General features: G+C 42.1%; 1 protein-coding gene across 1 annotated transcript; it reads right to left on the reverse strand.

Annotated features, from left to right (window-relative positions):
* Positions 1 to 778: 778 nt before the first annotated feature.
* On the reverse strand, positions 779 to 6,981 carry LOC118213819 (nuclear receptor subfamily 4 group A member 2). The gene is made up of 8 exons (XM_035392997.1): positions 6,821 to 6,981; positions 5,866 to 5,972; positions 4,613 to 5,478; positions 3,829 to 3,958; positions 3,414 to 3,577; positions 2,698 to 2,900; positions 2,364 to 2,542; positions 779 to 2,236 (listed from the first exon to the last, which is right to left on the reverse strand). The coding sequence occupies exons 3-8, from the start codon at positions 5,474 to 5,476 to the stop codon at positions 1,980 to 1,982; spliced, it is 1,797 nt and encodes a 598-aa protein (XP_035248888.1). The 5' UTR covers positions 5,477 to 5,478; positions 5,866 to 5,972; positions 6,821 to 6,981; the 3' UTR covers positions 779 to 1,979.
* Between the last annotated feature and the right edge of the window lie 20,661 nt (positions 6,982 to 27,642).

A 27,642-nucleotide genomic window follows, 5' to 3' on the forward strand; every position in this document is an offset into this window, starting at 1 on the left:
AAAACATCCTCAAACAGTAGTCTATAATTGATTATTTAAAGAAAAGGAAACAGTTTAGTCACTTCATAAAATTCAGGTTAAAACAGGGCCAGTAAAAACTTGGCGCAAAATAGCCAACTGTGGTCTGCTTAAATGTTCAGTTCCTGTTATTTCTTCTGCCATTAAAACAGAATGATGACGTGAGCCATTATCAAAAGGGCCTTTATTTATGCATTTACTCGGTTTACAATGAGATTTTTAAAAAATATCCACTATTACAAAGTAAAAATGGATGCCATATATGTGTTTGTTTTGTACCAGAAAAGCGTGTTTACCAGTCCAAGAACAAAAAAATGAATACGAATGTAAAATATTTAAATCATGAACAAAAAACACTAGCAAATTATAAAAACCTGCTCTGCCATTCCCACTTCCACTTTACATATATGCAACGTCAAATCCTATTTCGATCAGCTTGGCGAGCTGTTGCATTTGCGATTACACGTTTGCCGTTATTCTATTTAGGCCTACTTTGCACAACACCTCGATAATAGACTCACAGAACGGAATGAGGTGCAGCACCGGAAATTGCACACTCCTTCAACTGTACACCCTTAAATTGGCAAAGAATAATAGTAATAAAAATAAAAATATTAATGTACGGTATCTAAAATTGCATGTGTAATAAAAAGTCATAAAAATAATTACGTTAACGTGTTTATTGGCTTAGGTGAAGCGTGTAAGTCTGTCTGGCTTTCGCCCAAAGGAATTCTGAAATCAGAAATGATAAAACAAGCAAAATAATTTAACAGGTTTATTTGTAAACATTAAATATTTCTTTCTCAAAGAGAGATTTTTTTCGGTATCGGCACGGAATGCATTGCAATACTCAGTTACATCATATAAAAGGCAGTGGGAGGCGTTATGTACCGCACACATCTATCAGAAATATACACTTAGGACGTATTGGTAATTCGAAGAAAAAAGAAAAAAAAACACCCAGAAATTAAATGATAATTATATAGATGCCCAGTCCTCTTTAAGACATAAAATAAAGTCATAGTGCTGGAACGTTATCCGTGAATCATGATGCTCTGGAAATTATTTAACCTGTAGCATGCAAATGTAGCAACAAAAATATACTTTATATTCAACAGCAACAATACCTACAGCACATACAAACAAGGAATGTATGACAGCTTTACAAACACTATGGGTCCCTTTTTACCTATACAGATGAGATATTTTGTTGTCCACATGTGCCTTAATTAAAAGTTATCCCAATACTACGAATTCTTATTTTTTAGAAAAATCTATCAGACTACATAGTGTCCGGAATATAATGTATAATATAGACATCACCTCGACAGCAATTGCCTATAGATAGCCTACAACATGCGTTTTGAAATAACCCCATCCTTCTGTAATCTTGACAGAAACAGTTAAGCACATAATATAAAAGCAAAACGGAACTTTGCCATTCACGAGCTTTATACACACTCTTATGAACTGGCGCATCGGACGCATCACATAAATGTATTATATACGCATATATATGTATGTATATAAATCGAGTATATTACATTATAGGATGTTTTCCATACAGCAGATAATTTAGTTGACAGTAATTGGCGCAATTGCGTATTTTTTTTCTTTTGACTTTTTCCAAGAACAGTCCCACCAAAAAGTTAAGTAAAGCATTGGCGAACAGTTTCTCCCTCGAAAAGAGGTCGTTAATTTTCTCAAAATATTTCAATAAACAATTAAAAAACATAAATAACATATAGTGTTTCCTTATTTGCTCTCTTTCTCTCTCCCCCTCCCTTTCTTCTTTTAATGTTTCGCATCCTTGACCAGAATCTAAAGGACAACTAGAAAGACAGCGCTTGAAATGTTTCAGGAGCAGAACTGCGCTGACCCAAAAAGAGTCCCGTCCCCGGTGGATGCAGGCAGAGTCAGAAGTTATTTGAGGTCGCACGGAAAGGTCTCTGTCAACTTTTTTAAAAAGGTAGTGTGTCTAGGAACAGTTTGTCGATTATTGCTGGTGGAGGTACCAAGTCTTCGAGTTTTAAGTAGAATATACGCTGCAGACCTTGCGTACACAAGGTACGAAGTTCGGGGAGCTTTCCCAAAAGTTTTGATAAGTAGTTTGGACGATTCAAGCCTCCGCCATTAAACGTCACTTGATCTTTCAGACAATTTACAATCTTGTTTTGAAGGTCTTCTACCCTCTTAGGTTCCTTTAGTCCATGTCTCTCTGTAATGAGAACATTAATGAGACTATAGTTAGCAACACGTTGTTTAAATTCAACCCAATGACAGGCAAATCGGCTACAAGAAAGAAAGAAGGCAAACGAAAAAAAGGTTGATACAATTTCTCGCACCTGTTACCATGGCGAGGGCAGCTATGCACGAGAAGGCTGATATGTCTATATTCATGCTCTGAAGGTTGGAAGAAAATTCCACTATTGAGTCGATCCATTCTCCGAACCCGCGGACGCACTGGAGCCTGTGCAAGACCACCCCATTGCAAAAAATGAGTTTGCCTTCCACTGGGTTGGACCTGCAATTAATAACAAAGTGCCATTAATTACCATGAGAGTAATAAATGGGGGTTTAAGAGGCGCCTAATTATTGGAGAGCTAATAAAACCTAGAGCACTGGAGCTTGAAGGGGGTTGATCTTTATTGTACTCGAAGTAATTTGATAATTGCGTACCTGTACGCCAAGCGCAGAACAAAAAGTTCCAAGAAAGCAGACTCAAAGAGGAGATCTTGATCCTGCTTGGGAAGATCGGCAAAACCCGGGATCTTCTCCGCCCAGCCTCGGATAATCTCCATGGAGCCCGTCAGAAGATCGTAGAATTGCTGGATGTGATGAGTGTCGTCTCCAGTCATTTGGTAGTCAGGGTTAGCCTGAAACTGGAATTTAATTTAAAAAGTGCTTAATGGGGTCCTCTAAAATATATAACCCGTGAAATTGCGAAGACCATTTCTAGCAGGGGAGTCAGGTTTTTACAACAATTAAACCCCTCTCTAGCCATTATTGGGTTGTGTTTCAAAGCAATTTATTCAAGTAAGATATGTTAGATTAAACACGCCAAATGCCTACTGCAGAACAAAGTCGAGTCAAATGTAAAACGCGGCCTAACGTCCACCACCAGTTGTAAAGGAATTCCGAGTTAACACAATCTGACTAATGACAGACACACGTTGCAAAGTCCTTTTAAATGCGCATAGGCAATGTTTTATTCTGCTTTAATTAATTACTGTACGCATCTCGTCTGTTGGTTTATCTGGGCATAGAGAATGAATGTTGCATTGCTGTTCTTGGAACAGTTATGCGTAAATCAAACATCTTTGTTCAACTTTCAATGATAATAATAATAATAATAATAATAATAATAATTAAAGTTTAACGCTAATCAGACTTACTCTGGCGTAGTCCAGGCCTGACATGGAAGGGTTTGAGTCCACATGGGCCCTCACCAGAGCACTTATGAGACTGACGGGCGGCGACGGTGGTGGGGGTTCTTGTGGGCTCTTCGGTTTGGAGGGCAGACGGCCTCTTCTTCCTTTCAGACTGGCGGTCCGAACGACTGAAACAACATTGCAGAAAAGGACAGCATTAAATTAGCTGCATTACCATCGACAAGTTTCTGAAATATTTGGTCACAACAGCAAAACAATACGATTATTGTCACGTAAATGTGCCGTCTTAAAATGCATTTTTACACCATGAAAAAGAACGCACAACAACAATTTTAACATTTCCGCAGTGAAATATCCTTGTAAACTAAACCAAAATTAATCTGCGAATTATATAACCAATAGAAAAATAGCATCTTACCTTCTTTTACCATCCCGACAACAAGGCACTTTTGGAAACGGCAGTACTGGCATCGATTTCTGCGGCGTTTATCAACAGGACAGTTTTTGTTTGCTAAACACACGTATTTAGCGTTTTTCTGAACAGTGCGCTGTAAACGACACAAAAATGAGAATACTTACAAAAATATAACATATGACTTAAAAACTAGTATTGTACTGCATTAGAATTCTGCGGTCAGACAGTGATCACACACAGCAGCGGTTTTGCAGGACATTGATAGAAGAAGATTGATGGTGTTAACACGACAGCCAACCCTCGAGTTTATAGCTACGTTTATATGCAAGGAGCAGGAGGAGCAGACGTTCAGTAAACACAAATCCGTGTGCATTCATATTTTACGCCCCTCCGAGACCCTCTCAATTCGAAGTGATACGATTATTCAATCAAGATGATAAAATAAAGAGGCCACTTAATTTTGCCGCTGGGAATTCTGACCCACTTGGTTAGCCCAGACACGGTTCTCCTTCCAAACCGATTTAATTTTGTGGAGAAGGGCCGCGTTTAAATGCACACACGTGCCCACACATCCTCGAAGTGCAATTGAGGCACTCTCTAAGCGGAAACAGCCCCGCATAATGACTTAAAGTTCGGCAGAATTTAAAGAGGTCTTGGTTTACGCGTACGCCTTCCCATTTAATTTCTGTCCCAGTTGTCTCGTTTTTACAATTCCATTTTCCTTTTCAGATCATTACAATCAATCGTATTTGATTAGCCGCATAGTTTATTACAACCAGGATCCTACCTTAAAAAATCCTTTGCAGCCTTCACACGTGCGCACTCCATAATGCTGGCAAGCAGCGTTGTCCCCGCAAACGGCGCACAGACCCTCGCTGGACGGAGATCCTCTTGAGGGAGGCGATGAAACCTGGCTGTCCATCAACTGATGACCATGGCTGAGCTGAAGGGAATGGGGGAAGCCTAAGCCTGCCTGTTTCCTGATCGCGCTGGGTACAGCGAAGCTTTGGCTCTCCAAAGAGCGATGAGATCCTGGGGTGTCGGGGTTCATGGATACGTGAAGAGGACCGTCGAACCTCATCTGACAGCTCGAGACAGGCGTACCGGGAGGCGACTGCTTGAAGGAGAACAACGAAAGCCTGGACACGGGATTCTTGCGTTGATCAATCATGTGAGTGGTCGCCACATAGTTCTGATGGAAACTGTGAAGGGAACCAGGATCGTCCCACATGTGATTAGGCTGAACCTGGAAGTTTGGCGTTGTCGGAGTGTGTGGAGAGGAGGGCTTGTAGTACATTGAACCGGAGTGGGATAACATCTCTTCAGACTGATGTGGCAGATGCTGCTGGTGGTAGCTGTGCATCTGGATGTCCTCTACCTTGATGGAGGACTGCTCTCCAGAATGGGGCATTTGGTATAGACAGGGAGGCTTAACGTCGTAACTGGTGTTGTAGTTGTCCATGAACGTGCTGAAACTGGGGAGAGAAGTCGTGGCTGTGATCTCAGTGTTGGTCAAGTCCATACTAAACTTAACAAACTCTGGCGTTAGGAAGTCACAGCTATACTCTCCAGCGGTGTGGTAGCTGTAACTCTGAGAAGCAGGGCTGGCTCCTTGTGGTGATGACCCATACTGAGCCTGAACGCAGGGCATGGCTGAAAACGAAAGTGGCAGAATTCTCACATGTATACAATGTATAAAGTGATCCTCCCGCAAGTCAAACGCACGTGCCATCAAATATAACTGCAACTTAGGACACTTTACGATTTGTTACCATTTTCGAATATCGAAGATTTTCGAATATCGAATATAGTTCTAAAAAGAATTGTGCGAACGTAACATTTCAAATTCACAATGATAAAAGTAGCATATGTAGGAATGAAACCAATTCAATACAGAAACGTACACCGTTGACAGGGCAAAATGTTGCTTTTTGGAATTTCTCACTCCTTCACGTGTGTCGTCTTCAGAACAATGTAATTTCATTTGGTGACAAGTTTGGTTGAATATGATCGCACAAAATAAAAATGTCATTTTCATACCTTCAGTAGAGTGGCGGTGTTTCTCGGTGACACTTGAAATTGACAATGTTTCGGGTGTTGTTAGAAGATCTTACTACACGATAACAGCTTTCTTCTGAAATCTCCCTCTAGAAAATGCATAAGAAACAAATATTTTTAGTTTTTTAAATTATTATTTTTTCTTCCAGAGAATAGCATACGAATTGATATTTTTATTGTATAGAACAAAATATAAAGTTAGCTAATGTGGAACAAAATTGTATGCTTCAAAACAAATTCAAAAGTGTTCAAAATTTACGTTTTATTTAAATATTTGCTGCCTGACAAATATGGTCATTTATATAATGATTAGTCCCCGTTACATTACTCATACAAATTAAAATACTTATTAATTAATAGAATTATGAATAAAGTTTAAAAAAGCTTTTGATATAATTCCATGTTTACAAAGTCAGAAATAACCCCATGACAAACATAAAATAAAATAAAATAAAACATTCATAATACAATTAAATAAATCTAAATTTGGAATCCTTTCTTAACAATTACATAAAGTTCCCGAAAACAGAAATTTAAACTGTCTGACGCAGCACTGGTGGTCAGCACGTTAACGGACGTCATGTCGTTGAAAACAATCAGCTTACTTTGACATTTCGCAAAGGTAATACTTTATATTAGCACAGCAGTATTCTAGATTCTCTTGAATAATATTACCGTACATAACATTATAACACCATATGTAGCCTATATAAGACCAGTACAAAAATACACGCAACCAAAGCGATTGTGCCCTCCGTCAATACAAGTCATGCGATTCAAAGTGTGTCTCTACACCAAGAAATAAAATAATGGGAGAAAAAAAGCATAGCATATGCCGATTATCATACTCAACACCCGGACGCAATTGTGGGCAATTCTGAGTAATCGGCATATAGAATGAAACCAATATCGCAGCGTAAAAAAATAACACCAGTACCTTATATTGTCACCGGTTATGCCGTTGTCTATCCATCCAGAGAAGACGTATGTAGTATTACTGTGTTTAAGTCAAGAAAATGTCCGAGACCATAAGCCAAGGTTCAATAGTTAAGAACGGAGAAAGAGCGGCTTTCGTTCAGCACTGTACGCCGCGAGAGCGCCGACTGGCCTTTGCTTCCAATGTGCCTTTGTTTATGTGAGCTCAGAATACCACAGCCCACGTGTCTGAAATTTTAACGTCATCTGCATCGTCAATGACAAACACCAATCCCTTTCACCGGGGAACCGAGCTTCACCGCATCGCTGGCCATGTCCAGCTGCGAAGCATTTTAATATTGGAGTACACTTCACCTCTCCCAGATCAAAATTCTAGTGTAAATAGGTCGATGACATAATATAAAAGTGCATGTAAGTTTCGGTATATTGTGCCTTAAATACCAGAACTAGCCCTTATTTCTCATTCTGTCAATCTGCATGTGTGTAATGCCATGAGGTCTGTCGGAGACGTATGGACGAACGCTTGAGGTAACTCAAGATTGCATATTCTTATGTGATTTATGGCCTCTCATTTTCAACTCACCATTACTTACTTTCATATCACCTCACGTCTTATGTGTAATATTATATGCAATGTGTAGCATTTCTCTCTCTCACTCATTATATATATATATATATATATATATATGCACGCACTCATACGCGCACACGCACGCGCGCGCGCACACCATAAAATATGCAAGGGCTATTTGTTCAAAGTTAGTTGTGAGCGAGTGAGCGGGACTAAGACTGATTACAACTTATTGTTTTCACAAATCCAAGCTATTTATACCATCACTCTCGAAAGTGTATGTGTGCACTGTTTTACGTGACTACCATGATTTTCTCAGCTGCTCGTGCTGAGAGGGCAGGCAGACACAGTGGCTCGTTAATCGCTGAGCAACGTTGGTTCTCGTGGGCGTTCCAATTTTGCGGAACGACAGGGAAAAAGCGATAGGACTCTGTAGAATGGTGCGTGACGCAGGGGGCGCCGGCTTTGACGCAACAAACAATCTCTGCCAAAAATAGCTGTCCAGCCTTTTATTTTCGTCGTGGGTGACCTGTTATTATTACACACCTTATTTACTAATGTATAAATGAATTTCTTATCGGCCATGGGACAAAAAAAGAAAAACAATCGCCTTTTACTCTAGTTTTAATAGGCGGTCCCAAACTTGATTGTAGTACAGATCACGATCAGTTCTTGGTGTGCGTGCGTGTGTGTGCGTGCGTGGGTGTGTGTTTTTGTCCATGTGTGCATGGCTGTGCGTAGGTGTGCTTCCAGGGGGCTTGGTCTTAGTCATCACATTGAACCTATCTCAGCTTGCTGTCAATGTGTAGCAAAAGGGCTCGCAGATACTTTGTAGTGTGTGTGTATGTGTGTGTGTGTGTGTGTGTGTGTGTGTGTGCGTGTGTGTGGGGTGGGTTACGTGTGTGGGGTGGGTTACATTGTTTTTGACAGATTGGCAAGTACGTCTATTCAAAAGTTTTATTTAATTGCAACATTTTCATGGATAACTCACCAGGGTTGTTAACATATGGCCCAGACAGAGATAAGGATGAAGAACAAAAGGGGACAGAGTTACTTATTTTGAGAGTGATCACAATGTTTAGCTGACAAAGCTGTTGACATACAGTACAGCAAGCTGAGGTGTGAAAGGGTTTAGCTGACTATTGTCACTGGAGGGGTTTCAGTAGCTTGATAAGGAAACCATTTATGCCCTCTTCTCTCATGTATTTCAGAGTGGGGAAAGCAAGCGTAGGCCTGCAGTGTCCAAATGTTCTGTAAGTTTTTTTTTTTCCTCAGCCCAAAATGATCATTATGCAGCATTCAGCACTTAATCTATCAATGCCAAAATTTAGGGACCCCTGGAAAGTTTGTATATTTCTGTAAGAGGAGTAAGTCTTCTACATTTCAGAAGCATGGACATTTGCGCCACTGTTGAGATCCTACACATGGAGCACGGCACAAAATAATATTTTAATAATATTATCATTTCTGTTTTAAGATTTTAACTGAGGTCAAGGGACTGTCCTGTGAGTCGAGTCACATGTGTCCAATAAATGCATAATGTCAGCATTATTTTTCAGGGTGTCTGAGGTGCATGTAAATAATCTTGGACACCATGGGCCATGTACATTACTATTGTGGATATGCAAATCAGTTATGTTTTCAACAATCCTAAGGGTCCATTTTTCGAAAACAAACATGAAATAGAGCAATGAAGTTGTTACGGTGGAATAAAAAGGACTGTTTAGTTATGATTTAGTTTGTTCAAAAGATAATTAAAAGATAATTCTTTGTGGCGTGTTGTTTAAAACTCCCTATTGTGTTGTCAGACTGCCTAAATGTAGCTAGTTCAATTACTTGCTGTTGAATGTGCCATTTTAGGCAGTTATTCATTATATCAAAATCTTATGTAATCACTCACTAACTTCTGTTAACAATATGATGTGAAATTGTGCACTTTAATTTCCCATTTCACACGCGTGCTATTAAGCGCCTTATTTGTATGCATATTTTAATTGCCAGAGCGATTGCCATTGTGAAGGTAATCAAATTATAAGGAAGTTATTTCCAGAGAATGACATGTTGAAAAGCCAGAAAATTTACTTCAACCAAATCAGACATTAAATCAGCTGGAAGATTGTCTTTTATAAAGTATAATCCGTAACACTTATTGACAGAAAACATAAGACATTGCAAGTAGATATTTCGTAAAAGGACAGAACTGCATGGTTTTTGACCACTACATTGGAATAGTATTATCAAATATACAGTGAGCTCCATAATGTTTGGGACATTTTTTTTTGTTTGGCTCTGTACTCCACAATTTTAGATTTGTAGTCAAACATGTCGCATGTGGCTAAAGTGTGCATTCTCACCTTTTAATTAAGGATATTTCTATACACTTTGGTTAGATCATGTAGAAATTACAGCAGTTTTATTGCTGTTTGTGCACATGAGGAACAGAGCTGTGCCGGTGAAAATCAGGGAAGCCATTATGAGGCTGAGAAATAAAAAACAAAACAGTCAGAGACATAGGCCAAACCTTAGGCGTACCTAAATCAATTGTTTGGAACATCATTAAGAAGAAAGAGAGCACTAGTAAGCTCAGTAATCGCAAAGGGCCTGGTAGGCCAGGGTAGGCCAAGGAAGACCTTTACAGATGATGACTAGAAAATTCTCACCATAATAAAGAAAAATCCCCAAACACCTGTCTGACAGATCAGAAACACGCTTCAGGAGGCATGGATGTGTCAGTGGCTACTGTTCGCAGAAGACTTCACAAACAGAACTACAGACGCTGTGCTGCAAGAAGCTAACCTGTAGTTAGCTTCAAAAACAGGACGGCCAGGTTACAGTTTGCCAAGAAATACATCAAAGAGCCTGCAGAGTATCTGGAAAATATGTCTTATGGACAGATGAGACCAACATTTAATTGTATCAAAGTGATGATAAGACCAAAGTCACTAATCGCAGCAGCAGAATGAATTCTGAAGTGTCAAGAAGCTCTTGAGCAAGCAAGGCAATTATCTCAAACATCCTGCTAAAGCAACAAAGAAGTTTTCTAAAGCCAAAAACTGGAAAATTCTTGATCGGCCAAGTCAGTCACTCAATCTGAATCAAATTGAACATGCATCTCATATGCTGACGAGAAAACTAAAGGCAGCTAGCCCCCAAAACAAGCAGGAGCTGAAGATGGCTGCAGTACAGGCTTGTCATAGCATCACCAGAGAAGATACTCAGTACGTGGTGACGTCTATGAGTCACAGACTTTAAGCAGTCATTGCATGCAAAGAATGAAGAATTAACATGACCACTTTCATTTGTCCTAAACATTATGGACAATATATGGCTGTACTGTAAACACAAAACATTAAGAACTTAAGTGCTTATACAGCTCAGTGATTTGACGAAGGCGGGACTTATGACCAACATGACGCTATGCTTGTGTAAAAGGATGATTCTTCACGTCATACTCACGCAATAAAGGACTAGAGAAATTTCTGTAGGAAATTTTGCATTGTCAAAAGAGTCTCACAGTTAATTCAGTTTACCATGAGCCGTATAATTCAAGATGAGGTGTTAAATATGCCATTACACTATTACTACATAATTCGGCCACACCTTTGCATGCTCGGTCTCAACAGTCAATATTTTGTGTTGCTGAATATACAAAAATTACTTACTGCTTTATTGCTGATGAAAACAAGTCTTTCTGTTAATGTTTCTAGTTCATACATACTGTAATACTGTAGATATGTTGAAAGCAGAGTGTACACTTCCATAAAATAATCATATACAGTGTGATTTTGAGGTGGAAGAAATTATGCAGATGCTTACAAACTGTGCCCTCCATATGCTTATTTTTGCTGACAACCCTCAGTAGAGGAAACCCTTATCTGGCAACCCTTCCAAAAAGCCTAGTGGCATGGTGATGGTGGTGGTGACGGATGGTGGGTCTGCAGACTTTGTGTCTCTAAAATGCAAGCATGTTTTCTAGATGAATTGTGGCCCTTTGATTATTCTTTGCCTCCCAAACCATCCCTCCTCACTCGGAATGGGGGCAAAAGTCACTTTCAGCCTCTTCCAGGCAGGTTTAGTGCTGTTCTAGTCATTTTGAACTCCGTCATTATTCCCCTAATAGTGCAAAGTGTTAGCTTTAGCTTTTATTTGTTTGTAACCATCTCTTAACTTGAACAGGTCAAGAACGCTTTGCCCTGATTCTTCTTTGCCTTTTCTTATGGTGATAGATGACACAAGAGATTTTGCAAGTGCATTATCTCAGTTTTATACTTCAGTGAAACAAGAAGCCAAAAGGCTGCAATATAGTTCCTGAAACTGAAATTTAAAACTTAAAAAGTAGCACATTAATGTAGAGAGTTTTTTGAGTGTGCGATACAGCTTACTTTTAGATTTTATACAGCCTTCTTTGCTCAACTTTATCAAGGATGTGAATAATGTAATGAGGTCCTTGTACATACACGCACACAAACATACCTACACACAGACATATACACACACACACGGAGATCAATCTGATGACACACCTTCTTTTAATTTGTACTGGCTTAGACATGCCCCCTCCAGACACCGCCACCGAACGCAGCTCCGTTCCTAGATCCCCTGCCTCACAAGCCGAAATGTCTACTTAATATGCTTTAATGCCTGCTCCTTGGAGCCAGCGAGCGCTTCATCACTTTAATACACCTTTATATAACACATTATTAAATAGGTGTGCGGAATTGAGAGGCTTGTCTGCGGCTGGAGCGCGCCTCCGCGGGTGTGATTGAGACGCCCGTTCAGCAGTTCACAATGAGGAAGTAAAAATTGAGACAGAGGCCTCGGACGACAGGCACTTTCGCATCCGTCGGCCGTGAGTTTCGGTCGGTCGCCGTGCCGCGACTGAGCCCACAGCTGGCCCGGAGATAGGGGCGATAAATGGCTAACCGCATCGCTTGTGAATTCGGAGGCCCGCGCTTGTTTGTTTTTCGAGTTTTAGTAAATGCTCGGTTGTCTAACGTGTCCCGATTTAAGCTGGTGAAAATATGAAATCTGTGAAACGTGACGTTTCGCTGCACAAACAAGTTAGATTTGACTCCAGATCTGACTGACAAAGATCTGGATTTCAATCAAAGCAGCCAATCTTCTTTGATCTAGGCTATAGTTTGCATAAACACAAATCGATCAGTCACGTAATCACAACAAATGCATGTTTGATTAAGAGGATAATTACTTTGATAGAGAATTTGTAATCTTTTCAACTGCAGTCACAATCAGCTATAATAGTAAGAGCTTGGCTGTAAGTTATCATTATGCTTTACAGCTCTCTAGTTTAAAAGCTTGGTAAGCCATTGGTAACCTATAGTTAGATTCAATATAAAATGGGTACCATTTGGACTCTTTCTGCAGGGCCCATGGTTCTAGAACAGGCTCCTGGTTCTCCTTCATGCCTTCAACTTTGGGATCGACTCTGTGTTCGAATCCCAGGCTGGGGCCTTCCTGTGTGGAGTTTTTCCCTGTGTCCACATGGGTTTCCTCCTGGTACTCCTGTTTCATCTCTCAGTCCACAAACATGCAGGTAGGCTAATTGGAGAGTCTAAATTGCCCCTAGGTACGAGTGTATGAGTGAATGGTTTGCGTGCCCAGTGATGGATTGGCAACCTGTCCAGAGTGTATTCCTGCCTTTTTCCCCAGTGCATGTTGGGATAGGCTAGAAGCTCTCCTCCATTTGTGGTATTCACAATGCAGATTCCAAAGGAGTTCTAAGAAACATATTAGATTTCTTGGTCCGCCTTTCTATTTTATATTGTATAAACAGCTATTCCTGTATGTAACACCACCACTGAACATTGCTGTTTCATTTTTCTGCATCACAAAACCTAGGTGGATAAGTCTATTTTTAAACTATAGGATCTGAAACAATAGAGATCCTTAATCACATATGCACTTAAACAACCAAACTACTGAATACGCTGAAAAACTGAAATCCTCATCAAAATTGAAATACTAATTAGAGAAATGTGTCTGTTTATCTCTAGTCTGACAAGGACCCGGCAATATTCTAGGTGAAAAGTTTCACAGCAGATTGTGTTCATCATTTGCATGAAATTCAGGACACTTTACCTGATTTCTGGACACCCTTTATCCTAATTGTCTGTGGCGTTTAAACATGCACATTGTTGGAAATAGACACTAATTATCGCATATTGTTTGCGGTTAAAGCCTAAATTGCGAATGCCTGGGTTCACTCGGCGATTTGCAAGTCAAATGGAATGAAGGAGATAGTTGTAATCATTCAAATTGAATGCTGAATACAAATTAAATGAAAGTCAATACGGATTATACACGACTTCCTCTAATTCAGCGCGGCTTCTCCTCCGTATCTGACTCGATGTTTGTAAAACATTCGAGTGCCTGAAGTCGGTGTTTTCCCGTTGTTTACCAGTGTTACAGCTCGCGTAGTTGCGTGAGCAGAGTATCAACCCAAACAAGTACATTCAGCGCACTGTGCATTATGAAGTGTAATTCACTTACAATAACAACAGCAGACCGTCTGCTGCTGAATAACAATGTTCAAGCCCACAGTCCTGAGATCTAATGGATAACGCGTACGATGCCCCAGGAACACAGACAGAAATGGTGCCTATGGCCACTCTGTGAGATAGAATGGTGTTTTGTGTGAGAATAACTTCCTTTTTCCAGTCAGGTGTTTATGAGCTGGGTATCTTACAAATTATGAATCTTTGAGCTAGATGTGCTCAGGAAAGACTCCCATTCACTTATTTTATACCTATTCAGTCTAGACTTAAAATCTTATATAAATCTTAAATAATATTATGAACTATTGACATTTTTGTAAATGAATTGGTGGTGAAACTTGTGTGGTGTTGCCATACGCATTCATTTCTGTGTGTGTATATTTATTTTAGTCGGCAGAAATGTTTAATCATCTTTGTGTCGGCCTAACCTTAGATATCACAATGGTGTGCAGCTATGTAAATGTGTCTGTTGTGTGAACGCATACGAATGCGGTGTACGTTTTGATGAATATAGAAAAGATTCTTTTGTAATGGAGCTCATATAAATTAGCATGTGATTTGTGGCCTTCTATTGCGTGCTGGTGTCTGACAGTTTCTCTGCGGAAAATGCATGATTTTGCTTTACTTAATCCATCACGAAGTGCATGAAGACGTATGCCTCATGATAGGCGCGCCCATTTATTAAAGTACACTTTCCCCCGAAGTCATGTGATAATGAAACGGATGAAATGGACTGGTTTGTTTGCACGGTTGTGGTTGGTGTACAACTGGTTTGTGTGGACGCCGAATAGCTGGGGAAAACCCCTTTCCTGGATGTAATCCTGCCCGGAGACGTCCATTTCACTGCCCCGCAAAACTCTGAGAAGGGCTGTTTGTTTTGATAGGCACTCGTGCAATTTTGTTTTCCCAAAAGCATCATTTAAAAAATCCATTATGACGTTTTTTTTCCCCCTCATCTTTCTCACATTAGGTTTCCTGAAAAGCTTCCTCCTCATCCTCATCGGGGAATTAACTTTATTCTTGTGAAGTTGTTTTTTTTTTTTTTTTTTTTTTTGTATATTTTAACAACAGGTATTATTTCAAACATCTCATTAAAAAAAAAAAAAAAAAAACACCAAAAAATACAAACTGTTTTTGAACTGCTTTGCATTGATGAGTGTCATTCTTCATACGGAATCATTATTTTCTTGAAGACAGCATACGTGAAAGTAGCTCACCAGAACATCTATGCCTTGAAATGTTTGCATGCATATTATTAGAAGAAAAGGAGAAATGAGTCATGTGATAATTCATTTATCCTAAAGATTTGGGTCCATGAGGTCTCAAATATCCTGCTATTGTTGATCGCGTGCCCTGGTTTCCCCCTCGCAGGTTTCGAAAGAGAGCGAAACAATTTCTCATCTGGGAGCCGCAGTCACGGTGCCAAGTTTATTTACTGAGGAGTCAGATGTCTGCACTAAGTCATCAGGAAATCTGATTCTCAACAGGTAAGTGCTTCATTTTTCTGTGCTACTGACATTTATCAGGGGAATTCCTGATCTGTCTGGCCATATTGCTTTATTTCTCCTCCGCGTCTATTTGTCATTCAAAGAAAAGCTTTGGCGTGGATAGAGCGCTTATGACTCCAAGCGCTTCCCAACAATTCTCAGCGATTGAATGGAAAAGACTGTCCGTGTTAGAAAATGATGAAATGTACATGTAAGGGCCTCGGAGTTGAGCCTTCGGTCGCGTCGTTAGCTGACTGTGACCAGCAGCCGTCAGTGGGGCCTTGCATTTGGCCTCTTCCTGGATAGAAACAGTGTTGGATTGAGTCAGAGATCCTTAAGTTGCTGGTCCACTGTTGCCTTCCAGTAGCATGCTAGGCACCCCAGTGTGAGAGATGTGGTGCGAGGTGCATCTCTCATTTGTACAGCGCTAAGGCTCTTCTGCGTGATGGCGTCGTGAAGAATGTCGCCGATGTGCGTCGATTGCTGAGAACTCGGAAGCTGCTGGCTCTCGAAGGAAGGGCGAAACTGTGAGTTTGAAGCGAGCTACGTAGGGACGGCTCGTTCGGTGTCAAAAATAGACGTCGTCAGGATGTGAACATGGAACGTGTTTTATACTTTAAGCTTTTTTTTGTATTACTCATAATAATATTGACAATATGTGTATTGTGTAGTAAGAAGCTTGAGAATGTGCAATTGCCAGTGCTATTGCTGGGTTCATGTCTGGCTCTGTTTAAATTTAGTCCGATCTTTGTCCGTTTTTATTTTCATCACACCCCCAGCTTGTACCTCCAGAGCCGGCACTTTTCGATTATTCTATGTAGTTAATAGCAATAAATCTAATGTAATCTCAATAATGTTTATTACTTATCATCCGACAGCTTTCTTTATTTTTGTTAGCTTGAACTTGTAATATTGCTGAAGTTCCTAATGTGCCCGTAAACACATCTCTATTTAGCATTAACCTAACATGCAACAAACTATACAATGTGCACATGAAATAAAATGTGAACATAATAAAATGTGACAACAGGTTCTTATAGGCATTCACGGCATAGACAAAGTATACATTTCATCCGATGCATTATCTTGATATATGTGCATATACGTAGTATAATATTTATACACTGACAATTAAATCCAAGTAATGGGATGAATAAAGTGTACGGGTCTTCTTTTTGCCTGTGTAGCGTTAAGAAGAGTCATATAGGTTCAAACCAAAATGTCATAATTTTCTGTTCCATTTCAAAGTTCTTGGGGAAACTCATTATTTTAGGGCCATGTTTTCCTTTTTTGTCTTATTTTCTTATCGGCATGAACATACCTGGGTCTTAAAGGTGAGATGTAGAGGGAACCAATTAGTGTGATTGCAGGAAACATACAGGAACTGCACACTCAGCAGCACCATAGGAGAGGAGGGCCCTTTTCGAAGGCGTGCAAGGAAATGAAAAGTAAATTATAGGAAAACTACACATTGCAAGAGGTAGGTAGGCAATTTCAGTCTTGGAGGAATGCTATAATTATATAAACCACGACTAAACTGCCAATTTCTATTAAAATGAAGGTTGTTAATATTGTCTGTGGTTGCATGTACCCCAGCATTTTCCATTTTATTGAATTCATATTTATTTATTTGGTAATTTTTGTGCATGCATTCTTTCCAAAAAATATAATTCAGACAACTAGTTTGCCATTTTGGCTCTGACCAGTAATTTATCGCTGGAAAAGCAAATTGAAAATTTTATGCCAAGCAAAAAAGGCCTTCTTTCTTCTGATGTCTTGTTCTGATTTGAATGACTGTCTAGAAGTGAAATTATCTTACTTCCACAAAGCAATGCACACGAGTCAATGTAATCCCACTGAGATCACAAGGAGAGTGAATATGACTCTCATAGGCTGAGTGAATCTCGCGGTTCAAAGGTTTTCCTTACGTTTATCCTTTTTCAGTTCGCTATTTTGGTAAAACTTTCAATGTATCGTCCCTCAAAAGAGCTATTTAATTACTTTGTGAGTAGTACATAGCTGTCATAAGCACTTACTAAACATCCTTAATTGTGTATTTCAATTACAGCATAACTGACATAATTGACGTAAGAATTTATGTCTATGTAGTGCTTATGAATAAGTATGGCTTTAATGAAGGACCATTCATTGAAAGTGTTACTGCAATTGTAATTATTGTGAATCCAGTACTATATTCCAAGCATGGCGAAAGAGGTGCTCCATTATCATTCTTCCTCGCTGGATTGTGATCTTAGTACAGAATTAAGAATACAGAGTACACAATGATTTTATATATAGAGAGCACATCACAGCCTTTTATAATAATCAGTTATGCATGCTGTTATATGCTATGCAGTAACCTTGACTTGAACTATTATCTTTTTAATGATTATCTTGTAGGTTTTGAAGGGGCAAAAAACTTTCTTTTTTTGCATCTAGATATTCTTAGTGTAAAACGAGAGCTGGTAAGGTACAGGAGGCAATAGGAGGGACGGGGGAGTGGGTGGCTGTTGCAAAAATGAATAGCAGCAAGCAGAAATGTACAGCAAATGAGTTGCAAAAATGTCACAGTTCATCGTACATTTGCAACAGTACGAAAATCTGCATGTGTATTTGCAGTGACCCCCCCACCCCCCCCAAAAAAAGGAAAAAGAAAAAGCATGAAGAAATTATCTCTGGAATCAAAATGACAATGCTCTTGGCATAATGAGGCTTAATGGTAAAAGCACTGTACCTGCGCATTTAAATATAGTTTGAATCCTACGAAATCCTATGAGTTTGCTCTCTCTAAAAAAGGGGCAGTTTGGGTTTATGACCATACATGGTTTGCCAATTTCAATCTTTAAGTATCCAGTGAAAATGAAAGGGTATTATTATTATTATTATTATTATTATTATTATTATTATTAATAATAATGTATACATGTACTGTGCAGACTGGCATAGGTCCAGGTTTTCCTGTAAAGTGAAGGCTTAGAAGTTAATCATCTGCTGATCTGGAATGGTACACAAAAACGGTGGACACTGTTGCAGCTTGCAAAGGCGCTTTATCGAAGAGTCACATTTCTGCTCATTAAAATATCTCTTGTCTCTCAGTACGTTGTATATATTCCTGGCAATATTCCTGTTTACAAACACAAAAACATCATAAAATTTTGAACAGAAAGTAGCCAGAAGGCGTTTAGTCTTTCTGCTGGCTACACATGCTCCATGCTGGCACCAGGAAAAGAAAGCATATGTCGCTTGTTAGCCTGGGTGTACATAGCATGTCCTGTTTACTCAAGGTCTCCTTTGCAGCCTCAAACTCCCAACTTTGTTTCTCAAGGCAATCTGTCAGTCTTCATTTAGCATTCGCTGATACGTGGATTCTCCTGCGCAGGGGAAAGGCAGCGTTCTTTTACAGGGGATGTGGCTGCTATCTGAGCAGCAATATGTCAGCTCTGCTCAAGAACAGACGCAATGGGCAAAGGCAACTTCACGCACAACACACACACATAGAGACACACACACACGCAGTCACACACACACACACACACACACATACACATAGAGACACACACACACACACACATACACAAACTCACACACTTGCACACACACACACACACACACAGATACACACATAGACACGCACACACACACATAGACACGCACACACACATAGAGACACGCACACACACACAGAGACACGCACATACACACACATAGAGACACGCACACACACACAGAGACACGCACATACACACACATAGACACACACATACACACACTCGCACACACACAGATACACACACACAAACGCACACACTCACACGTGCACACGTACACACACACATAGAGACACACACTCACACGCGCTCACACACACACATATACACACATACATACAGACACACACGCAACATGCACACATGTGTATACACATGTGCACATATATGCACATACATATACACACATTATACACACAAAATACACACACACATGTTCACACACACACACATAATTTATGTATGTATGTGTGTATATATAGATCGTTATTTTTTTCTAACGCTTCTTTCAGGGGTTTTTAAAAAAATACATCTTAATATTTGTTTGAAAACAGGAAAAGAGAATATAAAGACTTTCATGAAACCATTATATATTTATCTTTTTTTTTCTCAAGCTGTCATTGCTTTTCTCTCCAATTATTCAATGGGGAACAATCATGGCAGTGACATTTTACAATCTGACCTTCTGTATCGGAGATTGGGCTCTGAATGCTTTGGGTTCATTTCTCCCAGGAGTTTTCGAGCCATCACGTTCACATGATTTCACTTTCTGGACATGTCTGGATTCATACCCTAAGAAGATGTGCTCGTGCCAGATGTATAATTCAGTCTGCAATAATACAAATTTTTACCTATCGGGCCTCCGCGTCGTCCAATGCTTCTGTCTCCCACCGATTTGTTTTTTTTTCTCTTTTTTTTTGTTCCAACGGACATACATTACGCGTGATAACGCGTGTATAAATATATTGCTGTATTTTCTGCAAGAAAGGCAGGAAGCCTGTTATTCTTTTAGGAAACAGGAGGGCCATTGTGGCGTTTTCTTTTTTTTTCTTTTTTTTTTTTTTTTCGCCAGAGGAGCAATTCCCAGAAGCGCGGTGGATAATGACGGCGTCTCCCACTGTACCTGCAACAATTTAATTGGACGAGTCAGCCCAGCCGAGCGTCCCGGGCCCGTGACTGGGAGACATGGAATTCGTTGTCATTACTGTCCCTGTCATTTTGCGGCGTTTTGTCCCGCAGTGGAACTCCTCTCAGTCCGCTGAGCTTTCCGCCCCCGGGAGGCGGGGATTATAGCCCCGGCCGGGACGGGGGTACGGCTGAACTGCGCTGACCCCCGGGGGGGGATCCTACATTGATTTCACTCACTGACATTGCTGGTTCCTCATTCACACATTAGCACTAATAATAATAATAATAATAATAATAATAATAATTTGTGCAAATATGATTTATTATGTGTTTACCATTGCTAGAATTATGAATAATTTTGTATATGATATAATTGTGAAGTATTAATTACGTTTTGTAATTTGAGTAGGCTGGGACTTGGATTGTCTTCATTTGTTGAAATAGCTTTAATCAGATCACAGCCTTTAAAATGGTAAGGAAAATGCATAATGAGGTATGGGAACACTGTTATTCCTCGAATAAACAGGAGATCTTCAGTACTGTACATCTGTGTAGGACAGCAGGTGCTGGTTTCTTGCACAGTTCTACTGTAAGCAATTTCTTGAATTTATTTGCTAAGAAGATGCCCTCATCACGCAAACACACACATACACACCCAAAAATGCACACACACACACACACGCACGCACAAACATACACACACACACACACACACATACAGAAATGCACACTAATGCACGCACATGCACATGTACACGCACACATGCATATTCTTAGAAGATGCCCGAGTCCAGGAAAATTTAGGGAACACGCATTTTTATATTATGCATTTGCGCCACTATTTCAAATACCTCAGCCCACCTGGGAGTTAAACCTGCAACCCCCTGGTTACAGGCCCAGGTTCTTAACCACAACGTCGCACTGAAGCATTTTCTACTTACGCCCTAGTGAATCATCAGAGCAAATGTTTAGGTGTGTTTTACCATCGCCCCCTCTCCATGACACAGTGATGTCATAGACTACACGGCATCGTCTGACCTCAGCGTGCGGCGCACGCCTAATATTCAACGCGAAGCGGGCAAACGCAGGCAGCGTAACCCCTAATACAACATGGCAGCGGGTACACTTGTGCATACAATTCATTTTTAAATCTGCCCTTTAAATGTATTTATTTATTTATTTACTCGTGCGCTTATTTATTTATTTGCTTGATGTTTCTGCTTGTGGAATCGCTTCAAGCATATGGTAGCATTACCCCGGACCCCGCCGGCTGCCCGCCCTCTAGCTGTTAGAAATGCACGGCACATGGAGCACGCTCCCTCACTCGCTATGCAGAGATGTTCTCCCTCTAATCCAACACTGAGGACTCCAACCTCCCCGGCATTGATAAACACAACGTCCTCCCAAGACAGGAACGTTGAAAGTGATTCATCAGCACTATTCTCGCTTCTGTTTTAACACTGGATTTAACTGCTATGAATCTTTACAGATCGACGTATGTGGGAATCGCTTTTTGGAAAGAAAGAGTGCGGTTTGTTCATTTGTCACATTTAGACCCTTTCATTTAAATGACAAAATGTGTGCGTGACCTTGAACGGATTCAGATTCAGATATCTTAAATGTCGCTCCTGGGCAGTTTGCCTGGGGCAGAGTTACACGCGGCTCACCACATCACTGGCTTTGACTTCACAATGGAAAGGATATGCGGCGGGTACAAGAGCGTAAAAAAAAAAGCTCATACTTAATGTTCGAATACTTTATCATACAAAATGTACAAGCATTAATCTGTAAATTTCAACACATGTGATCAAAGTTCTATATAAATATCTGAAGTTGGAAATTTGTCACATTTCCAACAAAGAGTGGATGTAAGTGGCTTATCAGTGATCATTTAAAAATCTTATGTCTCCTCCATTTTGCCCCTTTTTTGTATCCATTTCAAAATAAACAATGATCAAACGTGCCCTCTGACCTTTCTCTGACCTTGATGTCACACAGCAGGTGACAGGGTTGAAATGTTGTAATTGTATTTGCTGAGCGTAATATTTGAGCTCTGTTTAAAGAATCGAATTGGTGAAGGGTGGGAATGCACCCCTGTCAGTGTCTATATGTCACCGTGCAAGAGAAAAGAAAGTGTGAGAGAATGTGTGAGCAGTGAGCGGTTTAAAAGAGGGGAGAAAATGTCCCACGTGTGTGTGTGTGTGTGTGTGTGTGCGTGTGTGTGTGTGTGTGTGTGTGCGTGTCCCCACTCGTACTCTCCTAGTCATGTGTCCTCACCAGGCAGCAAAAACCTGTATGCGTGCATGCGTGTGTGTGCAAGTGTGTGTATGTGTGCATGTGTGTGTGTCGCGTGTGTGTGAGTGTGTGTATGTGTGCATGTGTGTGTGTGTGTGTGTATGTGCATGCATGTGTGTGTGTGTCGTGTGTGTGTGAGTGTGTGTTTGTGTGCATGTGTGTGTGCATGCGAGTGTGCATGCACGTGTGCGTGCGTGTGTGTTCATGTGAGCATGTGTGTGTATGTGTGTATGCGTGCGTGCGTACGTGTGTGTGTGTGTATACATGCGTGCGTGTGCGTGCGTGTGTGTGTGTGTGCGTGCGTGTGTGTGTGCGTGTGTGTGTGTGTGTGTGTGTGCGTGTCCCCACTCGTACTCTCCTAGTCATGTGTCCTCACCAGGCAGCAAAAACCTGTATGCGTGCATGCGTGTGTGTGCAAGTGTGTGTATGTGTGCATGTGTGTGTGTCGCGTGTGTGTGAGTGTGTGTATGTGTGCATGTGTGTGTGTGTGTGTGTGTATGTGCATGCATGTGTGTGTGTGTCGTGTGTGTGTGAGTGTGTGTTTGTGTGCATGTGTGTGTGCATGCGAGTGTGCATGCACGTGTGCGTGCGTGTGTGTTCATGTGAGCATGTGTGTGTATGTGTGTATGCGTGCGTGCGTACGTGTGTGTGTGTGTATACATGCGTGCGTGTGCGTGCGTGTGTGTGTGTGTGCGTGCGTGCGTGCGTGTGTGCGTGCGTGTGTGTGTGTGTGCGTGCGTACGCGCGTGTGTGTGTGTGTGTGTGTGCGTGCGTGCGTGCGTGCGTGTGTGTGTGCGTGCGTGCGTGTGTGTGTGTGTGTGTGTGCGTGCGTGCGTGCGTGCGTGTGTGTGTGCGTGCGTGCGTGTGTGTGTGTGTGTTTTGTGTGTCCCTATGGGGAGGAGCAGGTTCCCTGTCAGCAGGCCCTGTGCGGCCAGCGCGGGGGCCTCTGTGGCTTTCAGCACGCTGCCCGCGCGGCCGCAGTGCCGTCGCCCTGATGCAAAGTGACAGGGACAGATGTGACATATCGGTTCCGACACACTTCCATACCACCAGTCAGTGGCTGGGGGTGACTCACGTCCTCTCCCCTGGTCCTGCCCCCCCCCCCCCCCCCCCCCCCCCCCCGCTGCAGGACAGCGCGGCGATGCTCCAGTGAACCTCGCCCGCGCCGGCACCGCTGCCAGGTACGGGGCTGCCACGGCCCATTACGCTGAAGAGGGGCACCTAGCGGAGGGGGCGCGTCCCGCCAACCTGCCAGGGCCAGGGGTCTGCGGAGCGAGAGCCGCGGGGGCGCGGGGGCGCGGGGACAGGTAGCGAAAAAGGAGAGGCGCTTCCGCTTCCCTTCCGCCTCTCTCTCCCCCCGTCTCTCTCTCTCTCTCTTTATCTCTCTCTCTTTGCCTTTCTTTATCTGCCTCTGTCTGTCCCCCATCTCCCTTTCTCTCTGTCTCTCTTTCTCTCTGTCTCTCTGTCTCTCTGTCTCTCTCTGTCTGCCTCTCCCTGTCTCTCTTTCTCTCTGTCTCTCTGTCACTCCCTCTTTCTCTGTCTCTCCCCTATCTCTCTCTCTCTCTCTCTCTGTCACTCTCTCTTTCTCTGTCTCTCCCCCATCTTTCTCTCTGTCTCTCTCTTTCTCTCTCTCTCCCCCATCTCCCTCTCTCTCCCTCTCCATCTCTCAGTGGGGTGCCCAGTTTTTGTAGGGCTCTGGTATTTCTGCTAATCAGCGCTCCTTTGCACACAGTGGCCGGGTTTCCAGTGCTGAGCTTTAATATTTTATAAGCCTTTTATAGTGTGTTGGGGTCCTTAAGATCTGGTAGCAGTGTAATACAGAATTAGCGTTCGCCAAATGGCCTTACTTCCCTTTTAAATGTCATGAGCAGGAATTGCTTTGGAGGGGGAAAAAATGAGAAGCAGCTAAAAAAAAAAAAAGATGTAGTTCTCAAACACCTCATGAATAACCATGAGTCCATGATCTCTGTACATGACTGCCCCTGATGTTTTTATGGATATATCTGCTTTTTGTGGTGATTGTTCGGTGCTGTTAGCTTCAGGTTTTTTTAAATATTTTTTTTTTTTTAAAGAGTTCACTCATCTCAGCACTGCCACATCAAATAATGAATATTTTCTTCTGGAAAGAATTGAAATGATTATCATGAGCATTTCTTAAAGGAAATATTACATTTTCTGCTGAGTTCTGTCTGTATTAATATATATATCATCTGTTATACTATATGTAGACTCAACAGTTGCCTTGGATTCCTTTTTTTAATATCCTGTTAAGAAATAAACATAGCGAGCCACATCACAGGGACCCATTGTAGGCGTAACCAATCACTTAGCGTCCTCAGCCACCTTTGACATGATCCCGCGTGAGAGAGAACATCTCCCCAGGAAGTGAACATTAAACAGAACATTAACAAACATTGTCCCCCCCCCCCCCCCCCCCGAATATTAAAATGACTCCTTAACACCCGAGATCTCAGGCTGCTCCCTGACACGGAGAGGAAAGAGGGAAATTGGGTACATCCATTCCCTATTAATTACAATCCTCTGAAGTCTCCCATGGTCGAGAGAGAGAGAGAGAGAGAGAGAGAGAGAACCACTCTATTACGGGGATGTGTTCGCTGATAAATTAATAATCCGGGTTGTCAGCGGGCCCAGATGAATGGGCCCCGGTGATTGATGCTGTTTTCCTTCATAGGGCAGGAATTTGATGTCGGAGCCAAATGTGTTATCAATGCCAGGGGACCTTTCCCCGGCTCGCCCGCCGAAAATGGATGATCAGTAGAACCCCAACATCTGTCAGCCCCTGTGCTTGGGGTTGCGCATCGTCGTCCCGAGCCATCGCGCGCACCGCGAAACGGCCGCCTATCCCTTCCGCGCCGGCCCCAGGCGTTAGGCGTCCTCAGCGCCGGGCGTCAACCCGCGAGGACCCGATCGGGGCCAGCCGGGAGTAAGCGGCAGCCGTCCGACGCGCCGGTGCGGCTCCCGCGTTCAGTCTGCTAGCGCCGAGTAAGGTGCTCCGGCAGTAAGGGACGGTACTTCATGTTGAATACAATGAGCTTGATTGACCGATGGCTCGATGGATGATCGATTGGCTAACCACTTGATTAATTGACAAGTGGTGCATTTGTTTCCCGTGTCATGAAAGAACCTCTTACCAAAGCAACATCCGCTGGTTTCTTTTGGCCAACATATTTATTGAGTCACTCGATGCATATTTTTTACCATTAAGAGCTGGGGTAGGGTACAAGCTGAACAAACAAAACAATATGACCTGTGAGGTAGTTCAGGATGGTCATTCTCCCAGGACTTGAGACATTGTTTCCAGTTGAATGAAGACCCTTGATAAATTCTGATCTAAGAAACCCTGAAGTTAGGTCTACTCGAACATCGGGCGCTCGTGCAATTCGTTTACAAAACTGCGTTGCTCTCCGGCCACCGCCCCCCCCCCCCCCCCCCCGACGTTGCCTCCATAGACGCGTCCTTTCCGTCGGCGTTAAACGGCGTCTCTGGGTGCGTGCGCTTTGGTCTGGAGGACGCGCGCGAGCGGCGGGACTGACTCCGGAGCCGAAAGCGGCCGAATTAATCTCCCGGACGGGAGCGATGACAGGAGCCTGATTACGGGGAGTCTCCCGGCTGCCCCGGGCGCACCCCCGAGAAGGGGAAAGGTTAATGCAGACGTCTCGCAGTCTTCACGACGCGGGGCTTCCCGGGCCCGGCCGCCCGCCACCGGCTCTTCATATTCCCCCTGCCCCGGAGAGGGGATGACCACCGGCGGGGCGCTTCGCTTTGCCTTTATTTACTTAACGGACCCCGACGTCCCGGCTGGCTCGTGTGGCGTTCGGCGTTCACCCGCTAGCCCTTTTTGGTGAAGCGACGCTCTCACTGAGACTGTTAGAGGGGCCAAGTGCCTGTTCGGGTGTACGAGACTGAGGAGGTAGCTCCTCCGGTCTTTGAATAAGCCGCCTCTGGGATTTAAAAAAAGGGGAACCCTGGCCACCGTGGTTACGCTGGCGTGATCTTTCACTTCCTTGAAGAGGAGAGCGATGGAGACGTGAGATTGGTCCTCACTCAACCCTGCTGTTTCCAATGTCCTGCCTGGATGGCGAGCCGGTGTAATGGATGCTCTAGAGATAGGAAGTGGTGAAATTAAAGCATGCAATTCAATACAAAAGAATAACTGAACCAGCGACTGTGACTATTTCCCTGGCCTCTTGCCCTCTAGTGGTTAAAAGTTGTTCCTGTGGGAGAAACCTGCTCGGTCAAATGGACCAGGGGTCAAATGGTCTGTTTCTAGTGGTACATCCCCAAGTCTTTGCCATAAGTAGGGGTTTTATTCATGGTCAGTGCTGACCCAGTGGGCTGCAGTTGTTATTTTAGATCCTAATTTAAACATAAATAGTAGTTTGAATTAAGTGTGCCTATTGATTTGAAGATCCTTGATTTTTGTCAACATGATACATACTGAAAAAATGAGAGGTGCGTGAGAGAGAGAGAGAGAGAGAGAGAGAGGTAGATATTTGTGTATATTGCTTGAATTTTTATCTTTGTCAAAGCTTTGTGTACAACACACACACACACATGCACACGCACACACACAGAGACACACACACACACATTCACACGCACACACACAGAGACACACACACACGCACACACACTCGCACACACACACACAGCTTCTTTTTTTGTCAAAAAAGAGTGGTTATGACCAAGTTGTGACCAAATTTGTGTTTACTTGACGAGAGTGCTAAATTGCTGAAACGTACATTCTTTTCCGTTTCCAAAATGATCATGAATAATAAATGCTTTAGTTTTGTCGAATAAGCTTCTGCACATTCAGTCATCTATATTTTCAAAACAATAATACATCAATCACTGATTTTTGATCATTTTTGATTTTGTTTTTTTATTTTTATTATTGATGGTTTCTTTTGAGTATTTTAATCAAATACAAACATACCATCATCCACAAAGAAATGTGTCCGAAGACTGACTGGCTATGATGTGAAAAGTGTACAATCGCAAGGTGCGCTCATTTTTCAGAGCACAAAATAAATGAACAATGTGAGTTTGCATCACTTAAGGCAGTGACGTTGGAATCCTGCCTAATTTATAACGCCCATTTGTAATAATAAATATCAATCCCGCGGTTTCACTTTTTTTTTTCCGTCGGATTTACAAATAACCGATAGTGCAAGAAGCTGACAAAAATAAATGAGCTAATCTAATTGCGACTTACTGCAGATATTAATTCATCAGGGGACCAGGGAATGGGGACAGAT

This window comes from Anguilla anguilla, chromosome 15 (assembly GCF_013347855.1).
Source record: "Anguilla anguilla isolate fAngAng1 chromosome 15, fAngAng1.pri, whole genome shotgun sequence".
Taxonomy (NCBI): domain Eukaryota; kingdom Metazoa; phylum Chordata; class Actinopteri; order Anguilliformes; family Anguillidae; genus Anguilla; species Anguilla anguilla.